Source organism: Helianthus annuus, chromosome 14 (assembly GCF_002127325.2).
Source record: "Helianthus annuus cultivar XRQ/B chromosome 14, HanXRQr2.0-SUNRISE, whole genome shotgun sequence".
Classification (NCBI taxonomy): domain Eukaryota; kingdom Viridiplantae; phylum Streptophyta; class Magnoliopsida; order Asterales; family Asteraceae; genus Helianthus; species Helianthus annuus.
This window is the reverse complement of record NC_035446.2, coordinates 31,141,446-31,166,660: the sequence shown is the minus strand read 5'-3', so window position 1 is coordinate 31,166,660 and position 25,215 is coordinate 31,141,446. Positions and strand designations below refer to the sequence as shown.

The 25,215-nt window shown below is 41.7% G+C and overlaps 1 protein-coding gene across 1 annotated transcript; it reads left to right on the top strand.

Moving 5' to 3' along the window:
• Window positions 1-4,695: 4,695 nt before the first annotated feature.
• LOC110927135 lies at window positions 4,696-5,466 on the top strand. The gene has a single exon (XM_022170777.1). The coding sequence runs from the start codon at window positions 4,696-4,698 to the stop codon at window positions 5,464-5,466; it is 771 nt and encodes a 256-aa protein (XP_022026469.1).
• The last annotated feature ends 19,749 nt before the right edge of the window (window positions 5,467-25,215 follow it).

Sequence of the window (25,215 nt, the reverse complement as noted above, 5' to 3'; positions counted from 1 at the left end):
TCCGAACAGTTTATAAAGTCAGAAATACTCTATTTATTATATAAAATCAGTAGCAACTAGATTCGGGTCAAAATACCTTGTAGAACTCATTTTATGTTCGAAAAGGGTATATTCGGTATTTACCGAATCAATCCCATAACCGTAGGTTATGAGCAGGTTAAAAATAATTAAAAATCTTTAAAAATCCCTAAATATTATTTTACATCAGTGTGTAAAAGGTTTGGTGTCGAATTTTGGGTTTAGATAGGCTTTATGCTAATTGCGCCGTTTAATTACTAAAGTTTCCGTAATTGCGCTATTTAGCATAACTCCTATTCTAGACCTCGGTTTGACATTAAATTTTAGGGACATGCTTAGAAATCAGTAACTAAGGTTATTGTCCTTTCAAATGTCCAAAATTCTCGTTTTAAAGTAAAAAGGGCGTTATGGTCAACTTTTAAGCATTTAACGGAAATGTGCAAAAGACTCGGACAAACAACGAACCGGTCACAGAGGGTTATACCATCATGTAACCTGGTCCCAAGAGAGTCCTAAGGCATATCTAAATCATACCATAACGGGTCAGAACTGAAGTCAAAGCAAAAGTCAAAGTTTTGCGACTTTTGGTTCCGAACCGGGTCAAAACAGTAAATGGTCGGATCAAACAAGCTTAGACCACTTATAATACTTATTATCATGTTGTATGAGTGTTAAAACAGGTTACACGCCATATACATTACTGATTATGCATAAAATCGAAAGTTAGCATTCTGTTGACTTTTTCTAAGCAACCTTGACCCGACATTTGGACTAGTTAGAGTGGGAATCAGAGGGTGCCCTTTTAAGGGTTTAATGCCCACATAATTACCAACATGTAACTACCTTTAATTCGACAAATTACTGGACCATTTGTGATTTATCGTTAAGTCAATCGTTAGTTATAACGGATTGACTTTTAAGCTAAATCTAAGCAAAAACTTAACCAAGAAGGGTGGAGCACACTTACAAGAGTCCTATGCATGACCAGGGATGAGTAGAGAGAGTCCTTGAGCTTCCAGAAGTGATCAAGAAAGCAGTTTGAGGTGTGAAGAACATTGATGCACATCATGGCCTTTTATAGTAGTTTAGGATGCATAAGATCATCACAACAAGGCCTACAAGTGTTCTTGGATGATCAACAACTGTCCCTGAGTGCTAGGGGACGTTTAGGGGGCGCCCATGCTCTCATTATTGCTCAATAAGTTGGTTAAAACACTCAACAGTGCTTCTGTCCGACTTTTCTGCATCTGGGGCATTGACGCGGCCCGCGTAAAGGATCACTCAACCTTTACGCGGCCCGCCAGAATCGTTCTGACAAGCCCATATCTTCTACTGTCAATGCGGCCCGCATAAGGTCCTTTTTAACCTTTACGCGGCCCGCCTGAGACCTAAAAGTAAGATTTTTCAAATCTTTTCAATTATTATTGTTGGCCTTTGGCGATTCGTAGGGGTAACTTTGCGTTTTGGGCCTCGTTAATTTACGTATAAGGGCCTCGTGACTTTTACCCTCGCCATTAAATCCTCGGTTAACTTATTATTACCCGAAAAGTCCTAACTCTCAAGGTTGACGCTTTTAACCCCTCGCATACGAATTTGATCATAACTTTCTCGTTTTAAAACGGAACGTTGCGAAATTTATATCATACATTCTGGTGAGCGTAATTTACTGTTACAAAGTCTCGGGTTTTGTTAAAGGGTCACTCAGAGGTATAACTTAAACATGTTGGCACATTTAACCCCTGTAGTTTGTAATCTCTCACTTTCTTCCACATTTCGTTCCGTACGATCCATGATTTATTCGTTTGAAGGTACGAGCATTATTTAGGGTAACTGTACAGTATATTTATCCCTCGTTGACATTTTGAACCCTCAGATTCACATACTTTCAATGCTTGTTAACTTTAGTCCTTCTTTAGTATTTATTACCACGTGTAAACCTATGACATGTGTCAATACATTATTGGACGCAAAAATTTCGAGGTGTTACAAGAATGAGCTAATCAGCGTCCACCAGGTTGTGCTCTATCATGCTCCACGATCGTCTGACGTGCAGAGGACAGAGAGTACACAAGGACGCCTACGTGGCACCAATCAGGGAGCGGCGACAACTGCCCCATGATCTCCACTTACCTGTTGATGGCAGAAGGACAACAAGGCCGACAACTCGGACACGTGGCTCCAATCAAGGTGCGCCAGCACCGAAGAGCTTCTAGAAAACATTAACGGTCGACACCAGTGAGACAAAGAGGATATTCCTTGTTGTCGCCTTCCGGCCCAAGGCCCATCAGCCCATCTCCTTGTAGGACCGGTTTTGACTCCTAAACGATTGCGAAACGAACGTATGACGTGCGGAAACCGTACACGAACGTGACCTAACACACACGATGTAATATAAACGTGATTCTATTAGAAATCTAACAAGAACAAGCACCTTGAATCACTTTCTCTCTCTAGATTCTCTCTCTAGATCTAGAGCTCTCCAAATGACAAAATGAGCCAAAAGTCTAAATTCCAATACTAAAGCCCCTATTTATAGGCCAAGGGGAATTAATGAGATTTCTCATTAATTACAGAACTGCCACATTGCCTTTTGACTAGCTATCTCTAATATTACAATATAAAGCTCGTTTTGAACTGTTTCTTGCTACGGCTCGGATTGACGAAGGTGATAGACATAAGTGCACTAACACTCCTCTTACAACTCTCCAGCTATAAATAGAGACCTTCATGTATAGGTTAAAGGATCCTATTCTGTTGGGATTGAACCCCATCAGAGGAACAGACAATGTAAAGCCAAAACTGGATCAGCTTAGTGGATTCAGAATAAGCAGATGCTGATATACATATCTCTCCCCTTGAAAGTGATTACAACAACTGATGACCTCCTATCTGCTGATTTTACTAACTGCTGACCAATAACTGCTGCTCAATTAAAGATCTGATGAAGACTCAAGTCCTGCTGATTCAATCTACTGCCTTGAGTCAAGCACTGCTGAATCCGGATAAGTGCTGCTGGGTTCACAGCAGTAGAAGGTTGCAGCAGTAGTTCTATAGTCTGTTATGTAATAGAATGTAATAGCAGTAGTTAACACAAGCAGTGTCTGTATAGATCAGAGGTTAGAGTTTGTTAGGAGGTTAGATGTCACTTTCATGGTGACGTCAGCTAAAGATGCTCAGTAGTTTGCAAGTGCTTATAAATAGTACAGTACTTTGTACTGTTCTATTAGCTCTTCACATCATTCGTCTTCTTTGCACGAACAAACTACTGAGCTCGGGCTGAGGGGGAGTTTGCATTCATACATCATCATTGTAATCGTGTTTGAAATAAATTCAATCATTCGTTTCTTTGTGTAAAGATGTTTGATTAAAGTATTACTCTCATTTGATTGTATGCAAAGTTTGTTATCATTTTTATTCCGCTGCACAACTCATCCATTTTCCATTTTAACTTCAAACAAAAATACAATCAAAAGGAAACTCAGATCCAACATATTCTCTCGACTCTCACTCTTAACACACACTTATTTCCTCAAAGCAGTTACTTATTCTCACGCCGGAGTCTGGTTAAGAGGGAAACCCCCATATTCCCCTCTTAACGAGCTAACGGTGCTACTGTTTTGCAGGAAGAACGGATCACATTGGAGCTCAAGAAAGATTAAGGAGATTAACCCTCATGATTGAAACATAAACCAAACTAATTAACCCTAAAACTTAGTTCTGTGTTTCTTCATTGGCGCCCACGGATTTTTACAATCACTTCATCTTCTTTTTTCTGAGTTTTCTGTTCTCTTGATCATGGCTGGTCAAGGGATAATTCCTGATTTCGGTTTCGGCACAAACTCTAACGTAGGAACGGGGGAGGACAATCTGCATGTCCAAGTCCAACCTACCAAGGAGATGGTCAAAATCGAAGTAAAGAACACTAGGGGACCCCACGCGAGAATCACTCGCATCACTCAAGCGGGAACCCCAGTAAGCCATGTCGCTGGTCCATCAAACCCAGCTCCAAACCCGAACATTTCGGCGCTACTAGGGATACCAAAAGGCGAAACTTTAGCTTCCTGGTACGCCAAGAAAATTGCTATTATAAATGCCGCGTATCAGTCTCTGAGTGCACAACAAACAGTTCAACAAACAGAACCATCCTTGGTTACTCCTCCGGGTCCAAGTCAGGGGCGCACCAGACAACCCCGCAGCAAAACATTCAAGGGAGAATCAATAGATCTCCTCCCCATAGAAGACCAAGCGTGCACGACACGCGCGACACATGTGGGGAGACAGGCAGTTATTATGACCACCCGTCAAATGTGCAAAGGGGTCCAGTTCACAGCCGGCTAGGGTCGCGCAACATGAACAACGAATGAGATAACACGGATTCGGACGACCCTACTTGGCAAGAGGATGAAGGTTCCTCGGTTTTCAACCGTCTATAGAAAAAATCATGAGTCTTATAGACCAAGACCGCGCATCGCGTACAACGAGGAAGCAGAGCATGATTTCAGCCTCGTTTATAGATCAGCTGAAGCTGCTGAACACTCAAAGTTTATCCCAAAGATAGCTCTAGCCCTGCTGGAAAAAGCAAAGTTTTCGCCAACAATGGGAAAGTTCAACGGTCTCACTGACCCCGATGATAATGTTCGAGTATTTACAAGCGTGGGTGTTTTAGGAGGATGAACCATGCCAATGCGGTGCCATCTGTTCATCCAGACTCTCACAGGGGCTGCTCGCGCCTGGTTCGACAGCCTTCCATCTGGAAAAATCAAATCATGGGTCGACTTCAGAACCCAATTTGTAAGCCATTTCAGCCAGCAAAGACATTATCAGCGCGATACGTCTGAAGTAACAGACATCTGGCGCAGAGACAATGAGGGGTTAGAAGATTTTATCACTCGCTTCAACAAGGAGTGTTTAGAAATTGGAGACCTTAACGAGCAGTTGATGTGCGCTCACTTCAAGAAAGCCATACGGTGTGATAGTCTAATCAGGACTATCACAGGAAAGGACGGTATGCCCAAAGAATGGGACAAACTCATGGCAGCTACAAAGATTGTAACGCAGACTGAAGAATCATTGGCCGATGCCAAAAGCTCTGAAACTAAAGATCGTTTTTCGAAAGCAAGTTCGCGCGACAACAACAGGCGAAACAGAAACAGGAACCCTGGCTGGAAGTCAGGCCAGTCCAGCGGTTATGAAGAGCGACCTCGCTTTAGAGAAGACGTACGAGTTACAATCGACCGCATTGGCTATCGTAAAGCAGTGACAAACAAGAAAGGCCAAGACCCGAACCTATACTGTGATTTTCACAAGGATACAGGTCATTTGACGGATGACTGTATCAGTCTTAGGCAAGAGATTAAGAAGGCGTTGAAAAGCGGGAAATTAAGCCATCTGGTAAAGAATATGCGCAAGGAGACGCGCCAGATTCAGAAGAATGATGATGGAAACTAAAAGAAGGTTAGGCGCCTAGAAACTCACATGGTCAATGGACCAAGATACAACGCACGAAGCAAAGGCAATCGCCCATTTGAACCATCATGGCAGGAACAACAAGTCATTTTTCCGGAGGTGCGCGGGGGGTCCACGCGCCACGCCCCGTTGTCGTTACCGGCATCATTGGCCACTACGAAACAGAGTACGTCTTCATCGATCTAGGAAGCGCAACTGATATCATTTACGAACAATGCTTCAACCAGTTCGATGATGAAGATAAAGTGCGCCTCGAGCCTGTTGATTATCCTCTATCCGGATTCTGCAATGAGATGGTCTTCCCTTTAGGCCAGATCAGCTTCCCCGGTACGCTGTCTGACGGGAAGCATTCAAGAACTACAAATGTCAAATTTATGGTGATGCCAGTCAAATCAAGGCATGACGTTTTAATCGGAAGAGAAACTCAAGGAGAAATGAACATGGTAACCTCCACGCCCCACTCAGCCTTTGGCTTTCCAACTAAGACGTGGGTGGCGATTATCCATGCAAAGAAAGAGGTAATGGCAGCAGAGGACCCGTGCCTAGTCAAAGCTGCACAAATTTCAACAACCGAGCCAGAAAAATAGGTTTTGAACCGCAAGTTCCCAGAACAGACGGTGACGATAGGCCACGCAATCTCACCAACTATCAGGACGCACCTCAAGCAATTATTGTTCAGGAACATGGACATCTTCGCCTGGACCCCGTCTGACATGACAGTGTGTCCCGCGCGACGTCACTGAACATTGTTTGAATACTTATCCTTCCGTCGAGCCAAAGGTACAAAGAAGGCGCAACCTAGGAGCGGATAAGACTAAAGCCATGAATGAGCATGTTTGTGAACTGCTAAAGGCAGGCATACTAAGGGAGGTGCGCTACCAAAGTTGGGTTGCAAACCCTGTTATAGTCGAGAAGTCTAACAGAGGATGGCGCATGTGTGTTGACTACACATATCTCAATAAGGCATGTACCAAAGACTGCTATTCACTGCCTGAGATCAACAAGAAGATAGACTCTCTCGCGCCATACAGGTGGAAATGTTTTTTAGATTGCTACAAGGGGTATCATCAAGTCTAGATGAAGTTGGAGGATGAAGATAAGACAGCATTCCTCACTGAAATTGGAATCTTCTGTTACACAAAGATGCCTTTTGGGCTCAAGAATGCTGGCGCAGCCTACCAGCGACTGATGGACAAGATATTTGCTGATGACATCGAAAAGCATATCGAAGTGTACATTAATGATCTTGTGATCAAAAGTCCCGAGGAGGACCAGATGTTAAAAGACATAGAGAAGACGTTCAATTCGCTAAGGAGTGTAAACACGAAGCTGAATCCACGAAATGTTCTTTTGGTATGGAGGAAGGTAAATTTCTAAGCTTTGTGGTAACAAACAGCGATTTCAATGTCAACCCCGAGAAAGTTCAAGCCATCAAGCGGATGCCATCACCGCGTACGATCAAAGAAATGCAGAGATTGGTCGGTCGCCTAGCCGCGCTCAATCGCTTCTTATCAAACCACGCCGCAAAGTCTTACCCTTTCATCAGTACCTTGCGCAACTGCGTAAAAAAGAAAGAGTTTAAATGGACGCCAGAGGCAGAAGCAGCCTTCCAACAGATGAAACAATGCTTGATCAAGCTCCCTACTTTAATCACTCCATTTGAGGAAGAACCGCTTATTCTGTACTTGTCTTCTTCAGACAAGGCAATTGGGTCAGTATTGTTGGTGGAAAGAGACGGAGATCAAACTCCAATCTATTATGTTAGTAGAGTACTCACAGATCTGGAGACACGATAACCATGGAGAAGTTAGTGCTCGCGCTGCTACATGCCTCCAGGAGGTTGCATTGGTATTTCACTGGACATGTAATCACAGTACTCACCAACTTCCAAAATGGCACAATCTTGCAAAAACCAGAAACGTCAGGACGATTGGCGAATTGGGCAATTGAACTGGGGGGCCACAACATCTTGTATAGGCCGCGCCCAGCCATCAAAGGCCAAGTATTAGCAGACTTCATCACTGAAGTCTTGGAAGACAAGATTAAAGAATGCGAAGTAGTTGAGACTCCCATCAGGAATACGTCAGATGAATTATGGCTACTATACACTGATGGAGCCTGTTGGTGCAGTTGTCTGTCGACTACATCTTCGTACGAGTCTTAGAATAGAAATGATTGTAAAATGTACGAAATACGAGAAATAGTGATTGTATAGGTTTAGGTGTTGGATCGCTCATTAGGTCATTATTGGGCTGAACCGCTCGAACAGTTAGAAGCTGAACCGTTCGAATGGCAATCTATCTGGGCCGCTCTTGTGACAAACTAGCTGGATCGCTCGTATGGCAAACCAGCTGGACCGCTCCAATGACACTTTACATGAACCGCTTATGTGACATCATGTATGGGCCGCTTATTGGGCCTGTCCAATAAGCGGTCCCAGAGGCCTATATATACCCTTATTAGCGATTCCAGTTGTAACAGTTAGAGAAATCGTGCCGAAGCTTTGCCGGTGCGAGATTTGAGCTGTAAACGTTTGATATTAGTAAAACAAGTAGTTAAAGTGATTTGCCTGCTGTTTCTACCTTAGTTTCTTGTAATTCCGCACCTGAAACCAAGGAGAAAGCCTCTGAACGACTCGTTTGGGTCAGAATACGATCCTACAAGTGGTATCAGAGCTCAGGAGGAGGTTCTCTGCAGAAATTAGCCGGATTTCGTCACTTTTTCTTACTTCTACACCTTCTTTTTCTGATTCGGGAAGATTTCACGATCGGAATTCGCTCATATTCTCACAGATTGTGCAAAATAGTATCGTGACAAACCCTAGAAAGTTTCAGATCAAAATTCAAAGTTTAAGTGGATCAAAATTGGAATTGAAGTTGAACCGCTCGTTCGAACAATTCTTGGACCGCTTATCCGAACGGATCTTGAACCGCTTATCCGTACCATTGTGAATCGCTCATTTGGTCGAATTGTTCCTGGATCGCTTATTCGAACTGATTTGGACCGCTGATAAGACTATTGTGAATCGCTTATTTGGATCATTTCTGGATCGCTTATTCAGACAATTTTTGGACCGCTTATTAGTCATCCGGTTTGCTTATCTGGACCGCTTATTTGGCCCAATTGCAGTTTGGTTCGCTTTTCTGTCACATTTAGATCGCTTATTCGTCAACAAACACGTGTCGGTTTGTTTTGCGAAACATGGCAATGATGTTTGATGAACAGGAGAACTATTATTTCGAAAGATTTAATAACTGGAATAACGGATTTCTAGATGAGGGGTATAGGAAAGTGAGCAAAGATGGATGGGCAAAAAGGTTCAAATATTTCGTGTGTCTGAAAGACGAAACGTTAGATGATCTTAAAGACCGATATAGTGTTTTACTGAATTATATGAAAGATCATGAGATATATCCGTCAAATGTTGAAAAATTAGAGAAATTTGCAGATGCATTACCGATTGAATGGGGTGAATGTTTGAAGAATTTAAGGGAGAACTCAAATTTTTCAAAATTACCTCTAAATCAATTCATCAGCAAACTTCAAGCTCATGAACTTGAAACCAGAAAGAAAAAGAAAGATTTGATCAAGGTTTTGGAATATAATGTGCTAGATCTAAGTTCAGATGTGATTGAAGAGATGCACAAAAGGGTTACTAAATGTATCAGGGCAAAACATGTGATGAAATACGATTTTAAGAGAGGTTGTTATATTGATAATAATGGAAATTCTCTTGATTTCGTTAAAATGTTCTGTGCAGGTACATTGATAGCAAAGGAAGAAGAAACTTCAAAAGCTGAAGAATCGGTGAAGAATGAAACAATGTGCTCAACATGTGACAACTTTAAGACAGACAATGACAAACTCGTGAAAGATATGACAAGTTTGGCATCTGAAGTCAAAAGGTTGAAAGACGAGAAGCACGTTGCTGAAAATCAGATTCTTATTTTGAAAGAAAATTGTGAGAAGTTGAAAGCTGAAAATGACAAACTGTTGGTTGATTTTAACAGTTTGACATTGAAACATCAAGAATTTGAAGGGCAAATGAAAATTCTTAAAGATGGGAGAAATGTGTTCAGTAAAAACAACATTGAAAAACAAAAGATGATAAATTCCCATCTTCAGAAAATTGTCGAACTTGAAAAAGAAGGTGAAAGCGCTCAAAAGAAAATCAAAGAGTTGGTAAAAGAGCTTGAAAGCAAACAGAAATCTTTAGAAGATTTAGATTTCTGGATTAAGCTTGAAAACAAGAATCTAAAAGCGAATGAATCAAAATTTCAGGAACAGGTAAAAGTTTTGATAAATGAAAAGTCTGTTCTTGAAAATTTGAAGGTTGAGAATGAAAATTCCATCAAGTCTCATCTTGAGAGAATATCTCAGCTTGAGGAAGAAGCTAAGAATTCCAGGATCAAGATAGATGAACTTGAGAAGAAATTGATCAGTTTTGCGACTAAATCTGACAAGTTGAATATTCCTTGTCCAAAACCGATTAATTCAGTTTCGATAAGTGAAAAGGCTACAAACTTTGATAAAGTCAAAGTCAAAGATTGTGATGAGAAAACTGATGAGGAAAATGAGAAATTTTATTCAGCAGATGAGTCTGAGACAGAGTCTGATAATGAAAATGTTAAAAAAGAAAAACAAAAATTGTTTTTAAAGTTGAAAGAAAAATTTCAGAAAACTGTTCTGCAATCAACTGAAAAAGGTGAATGCTCTAAGCAAAAACCTGTGAAGAAGATTGTAGAACAGAAACAAAAATTTAAAAATGAAAGAAAAAACTCATCAGTACGATCATCCAATCAAAAGAAAAAATTACAAAAAGTAGAAAATGAAAATTCAAAAATTATTGTGTGCAGGAGGAACTACAGTGCTAAAGCGTCAAAACCAGCAAACTTGAGGAAGGAATATCACCAAGCCAGACAATGCTATGATCTGAGCGTTTGGCGTGAAAATGGTAACTGGTATGATAACAGGGTGTGCTACAGCTGCGGATATCAGGGGCATATTGCTGTTAACTGCCAATACTGGAGTTATGAGACCAGGAGATGCTATAATTGCAATATCAAAGGTCACATTGCCAGAGATTGCCCAAGAAGATCGAATGACAGATTGAGGGCTAATTCTCAGAAAATGGCAAAGAAGATACCAGTCGTTGTCAAGCCCAAAGAATTGAAAGCTTCGGGTCAAAACGTCAAAGAACAGTCAATTCAGGAAAAGAAAGTTAAACTTTCACAGGGGCAGAAAGACAGACTGAGGAAAAAGAGAAAGAAAGCGAGAGAATATCTCGAAAAGATTTTGTCCTCGGGTTCACCCGACAGCTCGAAGAAGAGTTCTGATGAATCAACTTCCTCGGCTGCAAAGTCAAGCAAGATGAATTCTTCAGATACAAATCTGAGGACTAAAGAGGATAAGAAGAAGAAGAAAGTGAAGTTTTTACTTCCTGGCGATGAATTTGTTTCTTCGAAAACAAAGGAGGCACATGTCGGCGATGAATCTGACTCATTAAAGTCAGACAAGCCACATTCAGGCAATGATTCTGGAATGGTAAAGCCAGAGGAGCCATGTGTTGAGGTAAAGGTCGAGAATTCTAGTTTAACAATAGATGAGAAAAACTTTCCATCATTGTTGAACAAGAATTCAAAATCACCCAAGGCTGGTCAGGCTTGGGTGAAACTTTTCAAATAGAAAAACCTGACTTGCCGGAGCTCCCAGGTTTGTAAGAGTGAAGCATGAATCGGCATCTTTTTATATCTGTGTTTGAAGATTTTGCAGGAATTGCCGGAGATCCCAAGATGGTATCGTGGATCATGAATCGGCATCTTTCTTGAATTTTATTCGGTAACGTCAATCATGCAAACGGTAAAGAGGTTTGGTTGTGTTCGTGAATGTTTTACAAGTGGTACAGAGGATTCTGGACTGCATATGGTAAATCAAGGACATTAACTTGTACTTGGATTTTCCTACTTTTGTGTAGAAAACAAGATGATGAAGTAACCCCGTACCTAAACTGTTTGGTAAACAAACTTATATTTTCCGGAAAAACCATTTTGATTAAAACAAACTTAAGTGTTTTGAGATCACAATGGGAAAATAGTTTGTTGTGAGGGGGAGTTCTGATTGTTTATGCCAGGTGGATAGAGAATTGAAGTGATTCTCATCAGGTTGTCAAGTTTGTACAGTTTGTTTCAAATTTTCCCAGAAAATCAAAATTGAAACATATTTTGATTTTAGGGGGAGAAAAATTTTAAAAAATTAGAAAATTTGAAAATGTCAAAAACATTAAAAATTTAAAAATGAGTTTTGTTGTGAAAAAAAGGAAATGATTGTAAATCAGTGGACTATCACAGCATGCTAAAGAAATGTAATGTAAAATGTGATAAACGGTCTCACTGATGATGTGACGATAGGTTTTTGTACATTTAGTAGATTTATTCGGGATATAAACCTAAAATTTCAAACTTATGAAATTCGTGGGGAACACTACTTGGATATATAGGTAACCCCTGAAATCTCGTTTGAAAGGTCTCGTATTCTGATATACTAGGTGTTTATGCTCTATGATGTCTGGGGTATTATTCCGGGACTTCTGCTGAACGGTAGTTCTGACCTAGTCCTTGGCTAATACTTTCCACAAAATGCTTGAAATATAGCATAAAGCCCTCAGTTGATTAGACAATAAAATTGATAATCATCTGTTATAGCTGAAAAGATCCTCTAAAGGGGACACACTGCTAAGTCGAAGCTGATATCTCTCTGCTGAACGGAAGTTCTGACCTGAGATCCCTCAGTTCTCGCATTTAACCCCTAATTTATGTACAGATATCATTGTAGTGTTCATACCTGTAAGACTGAATATTGGGATTCTGGATACGGGAGTATATTCAAGAGGTGGGACACATGAATTGAACTAAGTTCATAAAATACCTAAATAGTATCCTGAATAGATTGAAAATTGTATGAAAATTTAAGAGGACAATTATATCGTCAATCTACGTGAATCGTTTAGAACTTAAAACGATTAGAAGCTTAACGGTGCTTGTGTTATGTCTCAAAAACTGATATGATCCTCTTGCACAAACTCACAAAAATATGTTTGTTTTGCATTTAAATTTCTGTCTTTGCATTTATGTTTCATATTTTCAAAAATCCAAAAAGATTTTCGACACTCGATGGTGAAGAGCTGATATTCAAAATCTCAAAGGCTAAACTTGATGAACATACAGGTTGGTTAAGACATTTAAAATGTTTAAAATGATTCATTAGGTTGAATCAGAAATTGGAATGTTTCAAATTTGTGAAGCAGTGGTTAATTGAAAACAGTATTACATGATTAAGTTGATTCATTAAGTTGAATCACAATAATTTTGGTTTGTGAAAGTATGGTTGAGTTTTGCAGGTTTCTGATCCTGTTGCTACAGATAGCCAGGAGACATATCAGAACCAGAGATGATGAGCTGAACAGAGAGAAGCCAGGAGATAATTTCTATGGTGGTAACAAATCCCAGACGACTATCCTAGCAGAGTGATAGGGGGAGTCTGATGAAAGTTATAGCCAAAGAAAGATAGATCCAGACAGAATTCTTGAAGAAGACCGAACAATATCCGAGAATGTCTTGTTGAAGACTCTCACTGAAGATTCCGTCAACATTCAAGGGGGAGTCTGTTGGTGCAGTTGTATGTCGACTACATCTTCGTTCGAGTCTTAGAATAGAAATGATTGTAAAATGTACGAAATACGAGAAATAGTGATTGTATAGGTTTAGGTGTTGGATCGCTCATTAGGTCATTATTGGGCTGAACCGCTCGAACAGTTAGAAGCTGAACCGTTCGAATGGCAATCTATCTGGGCCGCTCTTGTGACAAACTAGCTGGATCGCTCGTATGGCAAACCAGCTTGACCGCTCCAATGACACTTTACATGAACCGCTTATGTGACATCATGTATGGGCCGCTTATTGGGCCTGTCCAATAAGCGGTCCCAGAGGCCTATATATACCCTTATTAGCGATTCCAGTTGTAACAGTTAGAGAAATCGTGCCGAAGCTTTGCCGGTGCGAGATTTGAGCTGTAAACGTTTGATATTAGTAAAACAAGTAGTTAAAGTGATTTGCCTGCTGTTTCTACCTTAGTTTCTTGTAATTCCGCACCTGAAACCAAGGAGAAAGCCTCTGAACGACTCGTTTGGGTCAGAATACGATCCTACAGAGCCTCAAATGAAGACGGCGCAGGAGCTGGTTTGCGCCTTGTCAGCCCAGAAAAGCATGAGTTCACCTACGCCATCAAGTTGGACTTCAAAAATACCAACAATGAGACAGAGTATGAAGCGTTTTTGGCAGGCTTGCGCCTAGCAATCAAGATGGGAGCACAAAATTTACAAGCACATGTCGACTCTCTCCTGATCGCGAGTCAAATAAACGGGCTGTATGATGCAAAAGGCGAAATCATGGCCTTATATTTAGAGCAAGCGAAAGAGTTGCTTCAGCAGTTCAAATCATACAAGGTGGCTCATATCAATCGATCAGAGAATAAGCCAGCTGATGCGCTAAGCAAGCTCACTTCAACAGCTTTTCAACATCTCGCCAAAGATGTCAGAATCGAAGTCTTAAAAAACTCATCTGTTTTCTTGTGCCAAGTCAATGTGATTGAAGTAGGACCACCTTCATGGATGACCCCTATCATTCAATATCTTCAAGAGGGAATTCTCCCAGAGAACAAGGCGGAAGCCAGGAAGATACAAAACAAAGCGCTTTTCTACGAGATGAATGGGGGCATCCTTTACAGAAGATCCTTCTTAGGGCCACTACTACGATGCGTGGACCCTCAAGATGTAAATTATTTGATCAGGGAAATACATGAAGGCATCTGCGGCATTCATGCAGGCCCGCGCATGGTTGTAGCAAAGATAATGAACGTTGGCTACTATTGGCCAGGGATGCACATTGACGCTTTGAAGGAACTGCGCAAATGTGACTCCTGTCAAAGACACTCTCCAAAAACCCTGCGCCCGAAGAATGATCTAATCCCTGTGTCCACTGCCTGGCCTTTCCAGCAGTGGGGGATCGATATGGTAGGACCTTTCCCTGAAGCTCCTGGCGCAGTGAAGTTTATAATTGTTGTTGTTGACTACTTCACTAAGTGGGTGGAGGCAAAGGCCCTCGCTTCAAATTCTGCTATGACGATGCGCAAATTCATATGGGAGCACATCATTTGTAGGTTTGGTCTCCCACTGAAAATCGTAACTGACAACGGCACCAATTTCACTTCTGAAGACCTTCAAAAATGGATGAAAGAGCTAAACATTTAGCACACTTTCTCTTCCTTTGTGCACCCTCAAGGCAACGGCCAAGTAGAAAGTGTCAACAAAACCATTGTTGAAGGGATAAAAGCTAGCCTGGGTACCAAAAGAAGAGGATGGGTAGATGAGCTCCCAAGCATCCTGTGGGCTCATCGAACCATGCCAAAAACAAGCACTGGCAAAACCCCTTTCGGCCTTTGTCTATGGCTCCGAGGTGGTTAGCCTAGCAGAGATAGGCTTCCCCTCGTCGCGCTTATCAGCGGTCAACAAGATTGATACCGAGGCGGAGCGCCGTTTAGACTTGGACCTACCCGAATAGAGGCGCGAGATCGCGTGGATCAAAGAGGCCAAGTATAAAACGCAATTGGAGGGGTACTACAATGCAAGGGTTCACATTTGTACCTACACTCCAGGTGAATACATGTTTAGAGACAATGAAGCTTCAAATGCTGAATGCCTCGGGAAACTAGCACCAAAACGGGAAGGCCCATAGTTAATACATGAGGTGCTAGGCAAAGGAGCATACAAGTTGCGCACCCTGGATGGATACATCATCCCGCGCACGTGGAATGCGCAACAACTGCGCAAGTGTTACATGTGATTACCCATGGCCATGCGCCTTTTCACTTAGCTATGTTGGTCATGCGCCTTTTGTCTACTTTCATTGGCCACACGCCTTTTAATTACCTATGTTGGCTATACGCCTTTTTTATTCTATTTCGACTATGTATGCCAGCCCCGTGCCTAAGATACTTAATGCAAGCATTGGTTATGCCTTATGTTTTATTATCGCGACTTATACGTTACAAATGGATGTTAAACTTTTGATTAGCACGAAAACACTTCAGTAAATCACGAGCTCTTGAGTTACGCCTCCAAGGTCCTCCGCGAACACAGCGCGAGACCGGGCAATAACATTTATATACGAGCCTCACTTACATTCATTCGAGCTAATTTAACCAAAGTTTCTAACAGCAATGCAATAATTGTAACTTGGAAAATAAATACCAAACATTACATGTTCTATTCAAAAAGCGCGTATGCGCACCGATTACATCAAAAGTTGAAAACATGAAAATTACAAGGCATCAGCCTATGAATCCTGTCATCTACTCATTACCATCACCATCTCCATCTCCATCTCCATCACCATCCACGCTGGCTACCTCGTCCTCATCTGTCAGCTCCACAGTTTCTGGAGGATCAAGTGTGACAACCTGTAACTTCAAGGTACAAACAGTTGTTTCGATTTTATGAATCGAATATTATAGTTATTTTATTTGATAAATTAATTATGTCCCTGTTGAGTTATATTTGAACCATAGCCATGTCCCGCTAGTCGACCCAACCTACTCGCGCAACCCAAAAGCTTGGAAGGTCAAAACTTAGCGTGGATATTTTACACGACCTTGCTAACTCATTGTGCATATATTCGTCAGTTTAGTTATATATATATATATATATATATATATATATATATATATATATATATATATATATATATATAAATAAATAAAACAATAATAATAGTAATAACTACATGTTAATAATGACAAAACATCTATGCAAGTTTCGAAATCAGATGTTGGTGGGAACCCTTACGTAACCCAAACCTCCAGCCCACCTTAACCCATATCTCGGCCTACACAATCAACCTCCACCGCCAATTTTCAGCCTTAATTACTTATACATGTATTCATGTACGTAATGTTCATTCTCACGCATAAACACCTGAACCCTACGGCAGCAGCAAGATCCACCCCTCGCACCGTCACCATCTTCTTCTCCGGCAAGTTCAACCTCCGACGAACACCGGTTAGATCTCTCTCGTCCATAGTTCTAGTTAATGGACTCATCGCGGTTTTGGTTCGATGTTAGCATCGTTTTATGACTGTTTTTCGTTATGTGCGTATATGTGTAGATGATAGATGATTATTCTTGCACATGTTGTTGTTGATGAATGACCTGTACGACGATATATATATACTTGTGTATGTAGAGGATAGGTGGGGTATGATATTGCGCATGAAAGTTATCAAAATAATAGATGCGATTAGATGTAAAGTGTGAAGTATATGATGTTGCATATTAGATTGGTAGAGAAGTTCGTGCATAGGACTGAGTATATAAGAGTTCCGACTTGACTCCGTTTAAAGCCATAAAACCCGTAACCGAATCTGTGTAATTTGTGTTATGTGACGGTCTACATGTATAGAGGAATGAGAACAAGTTGCGTTTTGACTTCGGTTCAAAACACGAACTCGTATGCTGTCATACATGTTTTTTTGTGATGTTATGTGATTACAACTGCTAATGAACTCGGTAGTTGATGTCGACTGAATGCGTATGAAAGCTATAAATGTTTATGTATTATAGCAGCTGTGACGATTATATGTTGATTTGTTTAGGTATGATCATAATGAAGGACTTATAATTAACTAGTTAGATTGGGTTGTAACTTATAACAGTGAATCGTTACTATGAGATATTAGGCATGGGATGATAGGTAGGATTTGTTGATATGTGAATAGATGTGAATTAATAACAAGAAACAGTTTATGTAAAGGAAATCGGTATTGGGTTAGTGGGAGGTGAATTGGTATTATGGGTGTTTGATTTGGGTCGCAGTAATACAAAGGGGGTACCCAACTCCCTTGGACCGATGTGGGGTGATTGGGCTACACTAATGGGTAAATTAAAAACACACTTAATAGGTCTGTAAATAATATGAGTACAATCTGGGCTTGACCATGTGTGAAACGAAAAGGGCTTGGGCCGATAATGCATAGGTTGGGCTGCAGTGGCTTTGGGTAAGTATTCTGGGCTGTTTTAGCATGGGGCCTTTTTGTAACAATAAATATTTAAAGTTATGTATGTGAGTATTATATTTAGGGCCGTTACATGCTAGGTGATTACTTGGTGATACTGAGTTAATGAAGTAACTGTTGTGACATGAATTATATGAGTGTGCTGCATGTACAATAGCTGTGTGTTATGTGAACAAGGAATACGTAAATTTACTCCGCTTGTGGATTTTTGGGGGTGTGACAGATTGGTAATACTCCGCTTGTGGATCCTGGTCAGTCATGCCTCCATGCGGTAATACTCCGCTTGTGGATTTTTGGGGGTGTGACAGATTGGTATCAGAGCCATTGGTTATAGTGAACTTGGTTTTAAAAAGAGGAAAAGCTTTTTGATAAAACCAGACTATAACCTGTATAGTGCTCAACGATCCACAACGACGCTTCGCTCCACGTGCAAGACTCAACACTATAGGTGACATAGTCTATGTTTAAATTGCTTATCTATTAGTTTGCTTAATGCATTGATTATTGTATGCTTGGCCAACGTAACGACTATTGTTTGAAACCCTGTGCACTCTCTTCTGTCATCCCATACATATGCACTTTTGCGACACCTCTCTCACTTGTGGTTTCTTTGTTGTGAAGATCATGAGTGGACGTTTGAACTTGACTTAAGCCCAGCTGATGGCTTTAATCAACGAACAAGTGGCTGAGGCACTCACAGCTGTCCCTGCAGGAGGTATAACCTACCATATCAACCAATTTTAGGACGTTTAGATCCTACTTTCGCGAACCAACTCTTGTGCTTAACCTTGTCATTTCTTTCTCGCGCAACAGGTCAACATGCGCAGCCTCCCGTATGTACGTTCAAAACATTCATGGATTGCCGACCTAGTACCTTCAGCGGCACAGAAGGAGCTGTAGGTCATCTTCACTGGTTCGAGAAGATTGAGTCTGTTTTTTGAGATGTGTGAATGCCCTGAGGCTCGTAGGGTAAAATTTTCTACTGGAACACTCGAAGGTGCTGCGCTAACCTGGTGGAAAGCACAGGTTCAATTGCTAGGGCTGGTGGTTGCTAATGCCACCCCATGGAACGACTTCAAAGATTTGATCAAAGAAAAGTACTGTAGTCGTGACGACATCCACAAGCTGGAGGTGGAGTTTTTTCAATTTGAAGATGACAGGGTCAGAAATCGAGGCATACAAGAAGAGAACAAACGAGCTGGCTATCTTGTGTCCTACTATGGTGGATCCTCCTATCAAGCGTATCGAGCTGTACCTTAAGGGTTTAGTGCCAGAAATTCAGAGCCACGTGACCTCAGCTAATCTTGGCACCATTCAGCAAGTCATTTGACTAGCCCATCGCCTCACTGACCAGGCAGTTGAGCAGAACAGGTTGCCCAAGTGCATTAGTACTACAACTACTTTAGATGCTCCTAGTGACAGCAAGCGTAAGTGGGATGGAAATTAGAGCAAGGGTTCTACTTCAGTTCAGTCCCAGTCTCAGCGGTGAAAGACAGATGAGTACAAGAGCCCCAGTCAGCAGTCTTCTGGGAACCAAAGCCAGGGTGGATACAAGGGAAATCACCCTAAGTGCAATCGATGCAATTTGCACCACAGCGGGCCATGCAACAAGGGTCGTTGTCAGAGATGTAACAAGCAGGGTCATGAAGCCAAGGATTGCAGGAGCCCATGTCCTGCGAATCAGGATCGTCAACAGCAACCACAAGCTCCACAGAATCAGTAGCAACAGCAACAGGGTAACCGGGGATGCTATTAATGTGGTGCTGAAGGTCACTTCAAGAGAAACTGTCCACAGTTGAACCAGAATCAGAACAACAACAGCAACAATTAGGGAAATGGAAACAATGGGGGCAAAAATGGTGGCAATGGTGCCAAGGGTCGTGCTTTCATGATTGGTCAGGGTGATGCGAGGAATGATCCCAACGTCGTGATGGGTAAGTTCCTACTGGATGACTTCTTTGTTTCAGTTTTATTTGATTCAGGTTCCGATACTAGTTACGTGTCCTTAAAAGTTAGTCAGATGCTTAAGCGTACTCCAACACTTTTGAACACCAAACACATAGTAGAGCTAGCAAACGGTAAAAGTTTAGAGGCCACACACATAGTTAAGGGTTGTAATCTTATTCTTGCTGATCAGACCTTTTCTATCGACCTCATTCCTATCGTTCTGGGTAGTTTCGACGTTGTTATCGGGATGGATTGGTTGTCTCAACATCAAGCGGAAATTCTTTGCAAGAAGAAAATTGTCCGCATCCCTCGTTCTGATGAAAAACCCCTCGTGATTCGTGGTGACAAGAGTGGTGCAGTTGTAGGCATCATCTCTTTCCTTAAGGCCCAAAAGTGTTTGCGAAAGGGCCACACAGCTATTCTAGCTCTCGTTACTGACACCTCAACGAAAGAGAAGAAGATAGAAGACATTCCGATTGTACACGACTTCCCTAAGGTATTTCTTGAGAAATTACCTGGCCTTCCGCATCATCGTCAAGTCGAGTTTCAAATCGAGCTAACTCCTGGAGTAGCGCCCATAGCTCGTGCACCTTATCGCTTAGCTCCATCAGAACTAGAGGAATTGTCCACTCAATTTCAAGAACTCTTGGACAAGGGTTTTATTCGTCCTGGCTCTTCGCCCTGGGGAGCTCCAGTCTTGTTTGTGAAGAAGAAAGACGGTACTTTCAGAATGTGTATTGACTATCGCGAACTCAACAAGGTGACCATGAAGAATCGTTATCCTCTTCCGCGCATTGATGACCTATTCGATCAGTTGCAAGGGTCGAGCTACTACTCAAAGATTGATCTGAGATCGAGGTATCATCAGCTGAGAGTCCGAGATGAGGACATCTCCAAGACGGCATTCAGGACTTGTTACGGGCACTACGAGTTTCTGGTTATGCCTTTCGGGTTGACAAACGCACCTACGGTTTTCATGGATCTCATGAACCGAGTGTGCAAGCCCTACCTGGATAAGTTTGTTATTGTCTTCATCGACGACATCCTGATCTATTCTAAGAGTCAGGAGGAGCACGAGCACCATCTGCATCTTATTCTGGAACTTCTTCGAGCAGAGCAGCTGTTAGCTAAGTTTTCAAAATGCGACTTTTGGCTTCGTGAAGTCCATTTCTTAGGCCATGTGGTAAATGCGGATTGGATACATGTGGATCTATCCAAGGTTGACTCGATCAAGAACTGGCTTGCGCCCCGTACACCAACAGAAATCCGCCAATTCTTGGGTTTGGGGGGTTACTACAGAAGATTCATCAAGGATTTCTCGAAGATTGCAACCTCTCACTTCACTAACACAGAAGGGTATCACCTATCGTTGGGGTGATGCACAGGAGTCCGCCTTTCAGCACTTAAAAGAGAGACTTTGTAGCGCACCTATTCTCTCACTACCTGAAGGCACCGATGATTTTGTGGTTTATTGTGACGCGTCAATCCAAGGACTTGGGTGTGTGTTGATGCAACGTGATAAAGTCATTGCTTATGCATCACGCCAACTTAAGGTTCACGAAAGGAACTACACTACTCACGATCTGGAGCTGGGAGCCGTTGTTTTCGCACTAAAGATATGGAGGCATTACCTGTACGGTACCAAGTGCACTATTTACCTCGAACAGAAGGAGCTGAACATGCGACAGCGTTGATGGGTTGAACTCCTAAATGATTACGAATGCGCGATCAAGTATCACCCGGGCAAAGCCAATGTTGTGGCCGATGCCCTCAGTCGGAAAGAGACTAAACCTAAGCGTGTACGTGCGTTACAGCTTACCATTCACTCTAGTCTTCCCGCTCAGATGCGAGATGCTCAGGTTGAAGCATTGAAGGCAGAGAACATCAGGGCTGATTCTTTACGATGATCGAGGAAACGGTTAGAGCAAAAGGAAGACGGCGCTTACTACGTGACAGGGTGCATTTGGGTTCCACTCTATGGTAATCTACGTGAGCTTGTGATGGATGAAGCACACAAGTCTTGTGATGGATGAAGCACACAAGACCACATATTGGTGGCCTAGTATGAAAGCCAATATAGCAACTTATGTTAGCAAATGCTTGACTTATGCGAGAGTCAAAGTCGAGTACCAGAAACCATCAGGCCTACTTCAACAACCAGAGATACCGAAATGGAAATGGGAGAAAATTTCCATGGATTTCGTTACTGGCCTGCCTAGATCTCAACGCGGAAATGATACTATTTGGGTGATCGTGGATCGACTGACCAAGTCTGCACATTTTCTGGCTATCAAGGAAACGGAGTGCCAACCTCCATTATTTCTGATTGTGACTCACGTTTTACATCTGAATTGTGGCAAGCAATGCACAAGTCTTTTGGCTCTCGATTAGACATGAGCACAGCGTACCATCCACAGACGGATGGGCAGTCTGAACGCACCATTCAAACCCTTGAAGACATGCTTAGGGCATGTGTGATCGACTTTGGTAACGGCTGGGAAAAAATCTCCCGTTGGTGGAGTTTTCATATAATAACAGTTACCACACCAGTATCCAGGCCGCTCTGTTTGAGGCGTTGTACGGACGTAAATGCCGATCCCCTCTTTGTTGGGCCGAAGTTGGTGACAGCCAAATCACTGGCCCAGAGCTTGTGGTAGACACAACTGAGAAGATTGCTCAGATATGACAACGAATGGCGGCAACTTTAGAAAAGCTACGCTGATAAGCGCAGGAAACCACTCGAGTTCCAGGTTGGGGATCGAGTGCTACTTAAAGTCTCACCTTGGAAGGGCGTAGTTTGTTTTGGCAAATGAGGCAAACTCAACCCGCGATATGTCGGACCTTTCGTAATTATTGAGAAAATTGGCAAGGTGGCCTACAAGCTGAATCTACCTGCAGAACTCAGCGGAGTTCACAACGTATTCCATGTGTCGAATCTGAAGAAGTGTTTGTCAGATGAAACCCTCATAGTTCCCCTCATAGTTAATACATGAGGTGCTAGGCAAAGGGGCATACAAGTTGCGCACCCTGGATAGACACATCATCCCGCACACGTGGAATGCGCAAAAACTGCGCAAGTGTTACATGTGATTACCCATGGCCATGCGCCTTTTCACTTAGCTATGTTGGTCATGCGCCTTTTGTCTACTTTCACTGGCCACACGCCTTTTAATTACCTATGTTGGCTATACGCCTTTTTTATTCTATTTCGACTATGTATGTTGGCCCCGTGCCTAAGCTACTTAATTCAAGCATTGGTTATGCCTAATGTTTTATTGTCGCGACTTATACGTTACAAATGCATGTTAAACTTTTGATTAGCACGAAAACACTTCAGTAAATCACGAGCTCTTGAGTTACGCCTCCAAGGTCCTCCGCAAACACAGCGCGAGACCGGGTAATAACACTTATATACGAGCCACACTTACATTCATTCGAGGTAATTTAACCAAAGTTTCTAACAGCAATGCAATAATTTTAACTTGGAAACATAAATACCAAACATTATATGTTCTGTTCAAAAAGCGCGTCTGCGCACCGATTACATCAAAGTTGAAAACATGAAAATTACAAGGCATCAACTTACGAATCCGGTCATCTACTCATTACCATCACCATTTCCATCACCATCGCCATCCCCGCCGGCTACCTCGTCCTCATCTGTCAGCTCCACAGTTTCTGGAGGATCAAGTTTGACAACCCGTAGCTTCAAGGTACAAACAGTTGTTTCGCTTTTATGAATCGAATATTATAGTTATTTTATTTGATAAATTAATTATGTCCCTGCTGAGTTATATTTGAACCATAGCCATGTCCCGCTAGTCGACCCAAGCTACTCGCGCAACCCGAAAGCTTGGAAGGTCAAAACTTAGCGTGGATATATTACACGACCTTGCTAACTCATTGTGCATATATTCGTCGGTTTAGTTAAAAATCTATATATATATATATATACAAATAAATAAATAAAACAATAATAATAGTAATAACTACATGTTAATAATGACAAAACATCTATGCAAGTTTCGAAATTAGATGTTGGTGGGAACCCTTACGTAACCAAAACCCCCAGCCTACCTTAACCCATATCGCGGTCCACACAATCAACCTCCACCGCCAATTTTCAGCCTTAATTATTATACATGTATTCATGTACGTAATGTTCAGTGTCACGCATAAACACCTGAACCCTACGGCAGCAGCAAGATCCACCCCTCGCACCGTCGTGACTTTTCCTCCTTTACTCGGAATCCCGCAATGAACCAGCCATCATCATCTTCTTCTCTGGCAAGTTCAACCTCCGACGAACACCGGTAAGATCTCTCTCGTCCATAGTTCTAGTTAATGGACTCGTCGTGGTTTTGGTTCGATTTTAGCATCGTTTATGTCTGTTTTTCGTTATGTGCGTATATGTGTAGATGATAGGTGATTATTCTTGAACATGTTGTTGTTGATGAATGACCTGTATGATGATATATATATACTTGTGTATGTAGAGGATAGGTGGGGTATGATTTTGCGCATGAAAGTTGTCAGAATAATAGATGCGATTAGATGTAAACTGTGAAGTATATGATGTTGCATATTAGATTGGTAGAGAAGTTCGTGCATAGGACTGAGTATATAAGAGTTCCGACTCGACTCCGTTTAAAGCCATAAAACCCGTAACCGAATCTGTGTAATTTGTGTTATGTGACAGTGTACGTGTATAGAGGAATGAGAACAAGTTCCGTTTCGACTTCGGTTCAAAACACGAACTCGTATGCTGTCATACATGTTTTTTGTGATGTTATGTGATTATAACTGCTAATGAACTCGGTAGTTGATGTCGACTGAATCTGTATGAAAGCTATAAATGTTTATGTATTATAGCAGCCGTGACGATTATATGTTGATTTGTTTAGGTATGATCATAATGAAGGACTTATAATTAACTAGTTAGATTGGGTTGTAACTTATAACAGTGAATCGTTACTATGAGTTATTAGGCATGGGATGATAGGTAGGATTTGTTGATATGTGAATAGATGTGAATTAATAACAAGAAACAGTTTATGTAAAGGAAATCGGTATTGGGTTAGTGGGAGGTGAATTGGTATTATGGGTGTTTGATTTGGGTCGCATTAATACAAAGGGGGTACCCAACTCCCTTGGGCCGATGTAGGGTGATTGGGCTACACTAATGGGTAAATTAAAAACACACTTAATAGGTCTGTAAATAATATGAGTATAATTTGGGCTTGACCATGTGCGAAACGAAAAGGGCTTGGGCCGATAATGCATAGGTTGGGCTGCAGTGGCTTTGGGTAAGTATTCTTGGCTGTTTTAGCATGGGGCCTTTTTGTAACAATAAATATTTAAAGTTATGTATGTGAGTATTATATTTAGGGCCGTTACATGCTAGGTGATTACTTGGTGATATTGAGTTAATGAAGTAACTGTTGTGACATGAATTATATGAGTGTGCTGCATGTACAATAGCTGTGTGTTATGTGAACAAGGATTATGTAAATTTACTGTTCGTCCAATATGCGGATTATGTGCATCTGAGACTGATTGATGTCGGTAACTATGTTAGGACGTTTGTGATTAACTGAGAACAAGTAACTTAACAAACCGAGCAAACCAAGGTGAGTTCACACACTTTCTAAGGCATGGGAT

Coding starts and splice junctions, on each gene's coding strand:
- LOC110927135 (XM_022170777.1), top strand. CDS start 4,696: ATGCCAATGCGGTGCCATCTGTTCATCCAGACTCTCACAGGGGCTGCT.